This window comes from Coregonus lavaretus (assembly GCF_964263955.1).
Source record: "Coregonus lavaretus genome assembly, chromosome: 24".
Lineage (NCBI taxonomy): Eukaryota > Metazoa > Chordata > Actinopteri > Salmoniformes > Salmonidae > Coregonus > Coregonus lavaretus.
This window is the reverse complement of record NC_140011.1, coordinates 14,495,383-14,505,624: the sequence shown is the minus strand read 5'-3', so window position 1 is coordinate 14,505,624 and position 10,242 is coordinate 14,495,383. Positions and strand designations below refer to the sequence as shown.

General features: G+C 45.8%; 1 protein-coding gene across 1 annotated transcript in view; it reads right to left on the bottom strand.

Annotated features, from left to right (window-relative positions):
* Positions 1 to 1,129: 1,129 nt before the first annotated feature.
* Positions 1,130 to 10,242, bottom strand: part of LOC311100051 (AP-3 complex subunit beta-1-like) — an 84,423-nt gene continuing 75,310 nt past the window's right edge. Inside the window, exon 27 of the mRNA XM_084140794.1 lies at positions 1,130 to 2,285. Coding sequence (XP_083996920.1) covers positions 2,132 to 2,285 — 154 coding nt within the window. The 3' untranslated portion in view covers positions 1,130 to 2,131. The remainder of the gene's footprint in view (positions 2,286 to 10,242) is intronic.

Genomic DNA, 10,242 nt, shown 5'->3' with positions numbered 1-10,242 from the left:
GCCACTCAGGGGTGCGTGCTTATTCCCATCCTGCACTCTGTTCACCCACGACTGCGTGGCCAAGCACGACTCCAACACCATCATTAAGTTTGCCGAAGCCATGGACGGTGTTAGGCCTGATCACCAACAACGATGAGACAGCCTATAGGGAGGAGGTCAGAGACCTGGCAGTGTGTTGCCAGGACACCAACCTCTCCCTCAGCAAGACAAAGGAGCTGATCGTGGACTACAGGAAATGGAGGGCCGAGCACGCCCCCATTCACATCAACGCTCCCATTCACAGTGGAGCGGGTTGAGAGCGTCATCTTCCTCGGTGTCCACATCACTAAGGACCTATCATGGTCCAAACACACCAAAACAGTCGTGAAGACAACGGCTCTTCCCACTCAGGAGGCTGAACAAATTTGGCATGGGCCCTCAGATCCTCAAAAGGTTATACAGCTGCACCATTGACAGCATCTTTACCGGCTGCATCAAATCAAATCTTATTTGTCACATGCGCTGAATACAACAGGTGTAGACCTTACCGTGAAATGCTTACTTACAAGCCCTTAACCAAAAATGCAGTTCAAGAAATAGAGTTAAGAAAATATTTACTAAATAAACTAAAGTAAAAAATTAAAAACAATGTACAGGGGGTACCGGTACCAAGTCAATGTGCGGGGGTACAGGTTAGTTGGGGTGGGGGGGGGGGTTGTCAATGCAAATAGTCCAGGTGGCCATTTGATTAATTGTTCAGCAGTCTTATGGCTTGGGGGTAGAAGCTGTTAAATAGCCTTTTGGACCTTTTAAATGTTTGCCAATTCTTAAAAAAAAGACATTATTTGAGGATGGTCCTCCCCTTCCTCCTCTGAGGAGCCTCCACTGCTACACTGACACTCCAACACACACTACATATGCATATTGATGCCACACACATGCACACTTCACATACGCTGCTGCTACTCTGTTTATTATGTATCCTGATTGCCTAGTCACTTTTACCTCTACTTACATGTACATATTACCTCAACTACTTCGTACCCCAGCACATTGACTCGGTACCGGTACTCCTTGTATAGAGCCTCGTTATTGTAATAGTTTGTGTTACTATTTCCTTTTTTTATTTATTTAAGTTTTCTTACTTTTTAAGTCTGCATTGTTGGGAAAGGGCTCGTAAGTATTTCACTGTAAAGTCTACACCGGTTGTATTCGGCGCATGTGACAAATACAATTTTATTTATTTGACACCGCATAAAGCCATTACACAGTAACACTGCATCCTAATCCAACCCTCACAGACAAACCGTAGCACAATCCAAGACACAGCCAGTAACAATGCACTGCAACCCTACACACGAACACACCGCACCACAACTCTACACGCCAACCCAATGCACACGCACCACAATCAAGAAACAACCATTGTTCACTTAACCATTTTAATAAATTCAGATACAGACCTCATTGACTGATGAACACATTTTTGGTTACCTAAAAAAATATCACTTGCTCTGTTGGAAACAATATGAGGGTTTGGAATGGATGAGGCACAGTAACACAGTGGAATTGTTTATATTGTCACAATGGATAGGTGCAGTGAAATGTGTTGTTTTATAGGGTCAGCCATAGTAGTACGGCGCCCCTGGAGCAAATTAGGGTTAAGGGCACATCAACATATTTTTCACCTTGTTGGCTTGGCTATTCGAACCAGCAGCCTTTTGGTTAGTGGCCAAACGCGCTAACCGCTAGGCTACCTTCAGCAACAACAAAAAAGCACTGTATCTTTATTATATCAATGTCATACAGTATATAGCATCATGGTAGTTCATTCGTCTTGGCTTTCGGCTCTTGAAACGCTTCAGAGGTTTCAAATTCCAATAACAGTATTTAAATATAAGGCTATAAGGAATCTAGGAGTACTTTTCTCTTAGCAATAAAAAAACCAGTTTCTGGAGATGATCTGAGATCTCCTTGCCTGCATGTAAGTGGGTATTTGTGTGACAGAGAATGCAAGAGAGGAAGAAATTTAGAGATCGGGAGAGAGAAAGACATTTTGTGTATGTGTGTTCTTGGATGAATGTGTTGGAGATCTCTCCATGGCAGCTGTGTTTTTCCTCTGTGTGTTGGAGGACTGTGGCTAGGGGGCGCTCTAGGCCTGGGACAGGGCCTGTTTCAGGTCTCGGAGCAGCATGGGGCCCATGACACTCTTCTCTGTGTTGATGGTGATCAGGGCTGTAGACGACTCCTTCAGCTCCACCGTCACCAGCACCACAGCTCCACTACTGGCCGTCTTACCAGCAAACCTACAGGGAACAGGAGATAGGAGACTGGGTTACAGCACTGACTGGATATAGGACTGACTGTATAAAGGGTTACAGTGTAGCACGACCGAATAGATATATGAGAGAGGGTTACAGGACAGGTAACAGGACTGAATAGATATACAGTAGAAGACAGGGTAACATGACTGACTGGATACAAGAAAGAATGAATTACTGAACTGACTGAATGCACATTTAGTCTTAATCTGGGGCTAGTTCTCCAAGATCAGGGATCAAAGTAAAGGCTGCATAGCTGACCTATAACTAAACTGCATGAAATGAAAAATCAATGTGGGTTTTAGCTGCCTATGCACTTAACACACACACCAAGCCCCTCATAAATCCTCAACTAAGAAAAATTCCAAAACACGACAAATCCTGTAATTACCCAGCATTAGTAAGGTGTCAGAAAGAAAGAGAGAGAGAGAGAAAGAAAGAGAGAGTAAGTCTATTATCCAGCTAACTAAAAAGCCATTAGGGAGGAGACACACCATTCTGTCAATCAAACACATTCACTCCTTTTCCCCAGAGAGAGTGATAGAGTGTGTGGGGACTTGGAGACCAGGGTGGGGGCCCCTGAGGAACAGCCCCCCCCCACCCCTCCTCCCCCCTGGGAGAATTCTCAGCAGCCCGGTTTCCTAGGACACCAGCCCCGCAGACAGGGGGACCAAAATAGGGTGGACAGGGGGACCAAAATAGGGTGCACATGGTGCCCATTGAGGGTGCTAACAACAGCCAAGCAGGGGCCCTGACCCGGGGTGACCCAGCCCCTATTTAGGGTGACAGGCCTGGGCTGGGCCCCCTCTCTCCTGTTCCCTCTGGTCCTCTGGAGCCCCACATAGCTGACAGGCTGACACCACCCAGCCATCTGCCTCCGTTTAGCACTACATCCCTGGGACAAAGGCCCCCTGCGGACCCCTGGTTAGGCCTGACAAATACCCCACAAAGACCCTCCTTCAGGCCTGATAATACCCCAGTGAAGAGCAGAGGAGAGAGGAGCCCCTCACAGCAGATAGAGCTGGAACAGAGCACGTTACTAGCAGGTCTGTAGGCAGGACCAGGGGCCACCAGCTGTCACTGTCTCTGTCTCTGGGTACAGATAAACGGCACGACCACCAATTAACACACTATGGCACGCACACGCACACACACACACAGCGGTGTGTCTGGCTGTGCCTCTGGGGAGCGGCTAAATTCCCATCAACAGAAGAGAGGGAGTTTATCAGGCAGCTCTCACAGTCCTCTCAGACTTAATTAAAATATTAGCCACTTCAACAGGATACACACTCCACTGAAAACACCACTAATCCCTCTCTCCTCTCTTTCACTCTACCCCTCCACTCTTTACCTTCACCCGCCCCTCTTTCCCTCTCCATCCACCCCTCTTTCCCCCTCCACTCTTTCCCTTTCCCCCGCCCCTCTTTCTCATTCCCTCTCCACTCTTTCCCTCTCCCACTCCACTCTACCCCCTCCACTCTTTCCTTCTCCCCCTCTCCTCCTCCACTCTTTCCCTCTCCCTCTCCACTCTTTCCCTCTCCCACTCCACTCTATCCCACTCCTCTTTCCCTCTACCCCTCCACTCTTTCCCTCCACTCTTTCCCTCTCCTCCTCCACTCTCTCCCTCACCCCCTCCACTCATTCCCTCTCCACTCTTTCCCTTTCCCTCTCCCCCTCCACTCCTTCCCTCTCCCCCTCCACTCTTTCCCTCTCCCCCTCCACTCTTTCCCACTCCCCCTCTTTCCACTCTCCCCCTCCACGCTTTCCCTCTCCCCCTCTTTCCACTCTCCCCTCAACTCTCTCTTTCCACTCTCCCCCTCCACTCTTTCCCTATCCCCCTCTTTCCACTCTCCCCATCCACTCTTTCCCTCTCCCCATCCACTCTTTCCATCTCCCCATCCACTCTTTCCCTCTCCCCCCAACTCTCTCTTTCCCTCTCCCCCTCCACTCTTTCCCTCTCCCCCTCCACTCTCTCCCCCTCCCCTCTCCCCCTCCACTCTTTCCCTCTCCCCTCTCCCCCTGCACACTTTCCCTCTCCACACTTTCCCTCTCCCCCTCCACTCTCCCCTCATTCCCTCTCCACTATTTCCCTTTCCCTCTCCCCATCCACTCTTTCCCTCTCCCCCTCCACTCTTTCCCTCTCCCCCTCCACTCTCTCCCTCTCCCCTCATTCCCTCTCCACTCTTTCCCTTTCCCTCTCCCCCTCCACTCTTTCCCTCTCTTTCCACTCTTTCCCTCTCCCCCTCTTTCCACTCTTTCCCTCTCCCCCTTCCCCTCACTCCCCCTCCACTCCCCCCTCTCCTACTCCACTCTTTACCTCTCCCCTCTCCCCCTCCTCTCTCCCCCTCCACTCTTTACCTCTCCCCCTCCACTCTTTACCTCTCCCTCTCCCCCTCCACTCTTTACCTCTCCCCTCCTCTCTCCCCCTACACTCTTTACCTCTCCCCCTCCACTCGTTCCCTCTCCCCCTCCACTCGTTCCCTCTCCCCCTCCACTCTTTCCCTCTCCACCTCCACTCTTTCCCTCTCCCCCTCCACTCTTTCCCTCTCCCCCTCCACTCTTTCCCTCTCCCCCTCCACTCTTTCCCTCTCCCCCTCCACTCGTTCCCTCTCCCCCTCCACTCTTTCCCTCTCCCCCTCCACTCGTTCCCTCTCCCCCTCCACTCTTTCCCTCTCCCCCTCCACTCTTTCCCTCTCCCCCTCCACTCGTTCCCTCTCCCCCTCCACTCTTTCCCTCTCCCCCTCCACTCTTTCCCTCTCCACCTCCACTCTTTCCCTCTCCCCCTCCACTCTTTCCCTCTCCCCCTCCACTCGTTCCCTCTCCCCCTCCACTCTTTCCCTCTCCCCCTCCACTCTTTCCCTCTCCCCCTCCACTCTTTCCCTCTCCCCCTCCACTCTTTCCCTCTCCCCCTCCACTCTTTCCCTCTTTCCCTCTCCCCCTCCACTCTTTCCCTCTCCACTCTTTCCCTCTTTCCCTCTCCCCCTCCACTCTTTCCCTCTCCACTCTCTTTTTCTCTTCTTGTTCAATAGCTTTGCATCTGAGTATTAGCCCAAATGTGTGATGTAAGTTCAACAGTTGTATAGGCCTTAATAAGTAATTTTGCCAATGTACCAATCTAACTATAATCTAAAAGCTCTGCTTACCCCAAAAAAAGCACATTCGATATATTTTATACTTTTGTTATTTATCACAGGACATCACATGTAATTGCACAAACTAGCGTTTTAAAAGTCCTACCTAGCCACTGTGTCCTGTGCTTTAGCCTCTCTCCATGCCAGCAGCCTGAGGTGTGTGTGTTGTGTTTGTGGTCCCTGTGGCTTTGTTAATGGGTTTAGTATATAAATCTATCATTAACACTAACACTGCCCTGAGGCTGCTCTTTGAGGCTCGCTCTCTCTCTCTCTCTCTCTCTGGAGACACTGGTTGGAACACTGCAGCCCTGGGAAGATTGTGTTGAATTTGTCAGTGGATGGTGTGTACTTTTAAGAGTCTGTTTGTGCGTGTGTTCTCTGTACAGGTCAGTTTGGTAGTGGTGGAACATTATTTGATCCTTTAGTTCTGTGCTGAAGGCCTCCGGGCAGGATGCTGCCTGGTTCCGAGGACTAGAGGAGACACACACAGAGGTGAGGCGACACACACATCATTGAAAAATCATAACGGGGCACACACAGTGGAGACCCGAGGAGCATCCATTTACAAACCAGACGCGACCCAACTCTTTACGCTCATACACACACACACACAGAGAGAGAGCGAGCGATCAGCAGGGGTGATAGTGGTCTTAACCAGGTCATTGGTATGCCCGTGCTCTCTCCAGGCAGGCGTGTGCGGGGCTAAACACTGGATTAATTGCAGCGTATGAAAAGAAAATCATAACCCCTGGACTTAGAGGGGAGATTGGCATCGATCGCAAGGCTGCCGCTAAGCATCACTCTCCAATTATGTGTTTCTCCTCTGTGGAAAGAGCCTCTCCCTGTTGCCATCTGCCTCCCGTACACCTCCATCCATCCCTCCCTCCTTCCTTCCTTCCTTCCATTCTCCCTGCCATGCAAACACTAAGTGGGCTTCAACTTTACATTCAACCTTAGGCTGGGTCAGGAAGAACAAGGTTCAATCTGCCACCCATCACAACCAAAAGGCTCTATGAGGGACTTTACAATTATGCCTGATTGGATTTAAATAGAGCTTTTCCAGGTGCTCAAAGCACTTTGCATTTTGTGGATATATTCAACCAAAAAAACATATGAATGGTGTTTTTGACTGGTTAGTTAGTGGTTAAAAAGAAATCTATCCTAATAATGTGGTCAGACATACAGCGGCTGCCTGGTAGACAACACTAGGCCCTGCCTGGTTAAAACCATTAATGCAGCAGCACGCTCCCAGCAACCCCACACTCTGTCCTGACTGAGAGCTTAGCTGGGGTTCACTGGCCATGTGGTCAGACGAGTGTCCAAGACCAAGTGTCCTTCAGCAGGGTGGTCAGATCAGACCAGCTACAGCCAGACTCCTACTGTTATTAACCCCTATTAGAGAGCAGGAAACTTCACAGAACACCGCCCTGCGGTCACTGAGTGACCACTAGACCACACTATGGCCAATATGGACACACCACTAGATAGAGGGAGAGGGGTGAGGAGGGAGGGAAAGACCAGCCCACTTCACAAGGCCAGTAGACAGATGTGTTAATTAATGCGGAGCTGGGGATTGGGGAGAGAGAGTACTCACACTCAAACACACACATTGTTATGTTCATAAATAACCATTGCTACCACTGTTATTTAGGGGTTCACAGCGAAGCTGTGAATATCTACTGTTATTTTCGGTATTTTTTTTCTTTACATATAACTTTCTCTAACTTTGCACACAGAAAGTAGAGGCCATGTGTAATTTGGTGAAAAAGAATGGCACCAATTGGCCTATAGGTGGCGCTGTTATAACAAGCTTCACTTAAACCTTCATATCCGTCGCCCTGTTTGACCTAGACTTGAAACTTTGTATGTAGGGGTCTTTCCTCATGCTGAAAGAATTTGCCTCAAGGACCCATAAGGTCCACCAGGATAGATTTTCCTCCATCTTGGACATTTTTGAAAACCTTATCATGAACCATAAATCCAAATAACACAAATTCGGTATGTAGGCCCATGGTACATCTCTTAACTTTATTTGAGATAAGCTAAGGGATTGATTATTGATCAATCAGGAAATCAGATTTTACGTGTCCCTTTAAATCCACTCCACAATGGTCTATCAACTTGAAACTTAAGGTCGTCAAATACATTATTATGATGAACCATGTTCAATTCGGCATTGATATCTTAAAAAGAAGGAAACTATTAATAATTCACTTTTTTGACTATGTAACGTTAATGCTTAAAAGAATCATAAAACATTTTCTTCTCATTAACTAAAAGTCAGATTCACTCCAAATTTGGTCAAATATGGTCACACTATACAAGTAGATGCACATATGGTAATATGCTAATATCTTTATCCTCATGAACCAAATTTGTCTTAACTTAGTTTGAGAAAAGTTAAGGGATTGGTCAAAAGATGGCTGAGTTATTGACAAATCAAAAATCTATTTTTACATGTCCATTTAAACCACTGTTAATACATCCACAGTGGCCTATCAACTTGAAACTTGTCATCACTAAAATGAACCACACCGAATTTGGAAACTATTAACAACTCATTCTTTGCATATGTAAAGCTAATGCTCAAAACCATCTTCTCCTCATGAACCATACGTCAGATTCACTTCAGATTTTGTATTTAGACTCAGCTCATCAGTCCTTAAAGGGATATTTCAGGATTTTGGCAGTGAGGCCCTTAATTTTTTATTTTTATTTTACCTTTATTTTAGGCAAGTCAGTTAAGAACAAATTCTTATTTACAATGACGGCCTACCCCGTCCAAATCCAGACGACACTGGGCCAATTGTGCGCCGCCCTATGGGACTCCCAATCACGGCCAGCCTGGAACCGAACCAGGGTCTGTAGTGACGCCTCTAGCACTGAGATGCAGTGTCTTAGACCGCTGCGCCACTCGGGAGCCCCTAAATATGGCCGCACTGTACCTGTAGATTTAGTAGATTTGGCATATAGACTCAATTAATTTGCCTCTAATGAACTTGATAATCATTAGTTGCTGCATTTTAAGTCGGCCACGCTACACCACTCTAGATGGCACCATATCACACCAGGGCTATAAGAACTGAACCGATGGACATGGGGCCATTAAATTTGGTGTGTAAACCTTATGTATATACTACCGGTCAAAAGTTTTAGAACACCTACTCATTCAAGGGTTTTTCTTTATTTTTTTACTATTTTCTACATTGTAGAATAATAGTGAAGACAACAAAACTATGAAATAACACATTTGGAATCATGTAGTAACCAAAAAAGTGTTCAACAAATCAACATTTATTTTATATTTGAGATTCTTCAAATAGCCACCCTTTGCCTTGATGACAGCTTTGCACACTCGTGGTATTCTCTCAACCAGCTTCACATGGAATGCATTTCAATTAACAGCTTTGCCTTCTTAAAAGTTAATTTGTGGAATTACTTTCCTTCTTAATGCGTTTGAGCCAATCAGTTGTGCTGTGACAAGGTAGGGGGGGGTATACAGAAGATAGTCCTATTTGGTAAAAGACCAAGTCCATATTATGGCAAGAACCTGGCCTCCACAATCCCCCGACCTCAACCAAATTGAGATGATTTGGGATGAGTCAGACCGCAGGGTGAAGGAAAAGCAGCCAACAAGTGCTCAGTATATGTGGGAATGTCATCAAGGCAAAGGGTGGCTATATGAAGAATCTCAAATATATTTTGATTTGTTTAACACTTTTTTGGTTACTACATGATTCCATATGTGTTATTTCATAGTTTTGATGTCTTCACTATTATTCTACAATGTAGAAAATAGTAAGAACAAAGAAAAACCCTTGAATGAGTAGGTGTTCTAAAACATTTGACCAGTAGTGTATGTCCTTAGAAGCTGTGTGAATATAAAGTCTCTGCAACCTTACATTGGCACCAGTGGCATAATATATTCACACCCTATAAGAAATGAACTGTAATGAGTCTTATTTTTCACCTTGTTGCCTCTGGACAAATTGGCTTAGAAATTCTGGAGAATCCGAAATGCCTTAACTAATGGTGTATACACTTAAATCAAATCAAATTATATTTGTCACATGCGTCGAATAAAACAGGTGTAGACCTTACGTACAAGCCTTTAAACAACAATGCAGTTTTAAGAAAGAACACAGAAAAAACCAAAACAATATACAATATAAAATAATACGAAAAATAAAAGTAACAAATAATTAATGAGCAGCAGTAAAAATAACAATAGCAAGGATATATACAGGGGGTACCGGTACCAAGTCAATGAGCGGGGGCACCGGTTAGTCCAGGTAATTGGGGTAATATTTACATGTAAGTAGAGTTATTAAAGTGACTATGCATAGTATTTCAATTTGCATATTACAATCAATACAATTCCTAAACCTTACCACATTCACACCATAACACAGGTAACTACAGTGAGGGAAAAAAGTATTTGATCCCCTGCTGATTTTGTACGTTTGCCCACTGACAAAGAAATGATCAGTCTATAATTTTAATGGTAGGTTTATTTGAACAGTGAGAGACAGAATAACAAAAAAATCCAGAAAAAAACATGTCAAAAATGTTATAAATTGATTTGCATTTTAATGAGGGAAATAAGTATTTGACCCCCTCTCAATCAGAAAGATTTCTGGCTCCCAGGTATCTTTTATACAGGTAACGAGCTGAGATTAGGAGCACACAATCTCAGTTTATTACCTGTATAAAAGACACCTGTCCACAGAAGCAATCAATCAATCAGATTCCAAACTCTCCACCATGGCCAAGACCAAAGAGCTCTCCAAGGATGTCAGGGACAAGATTGT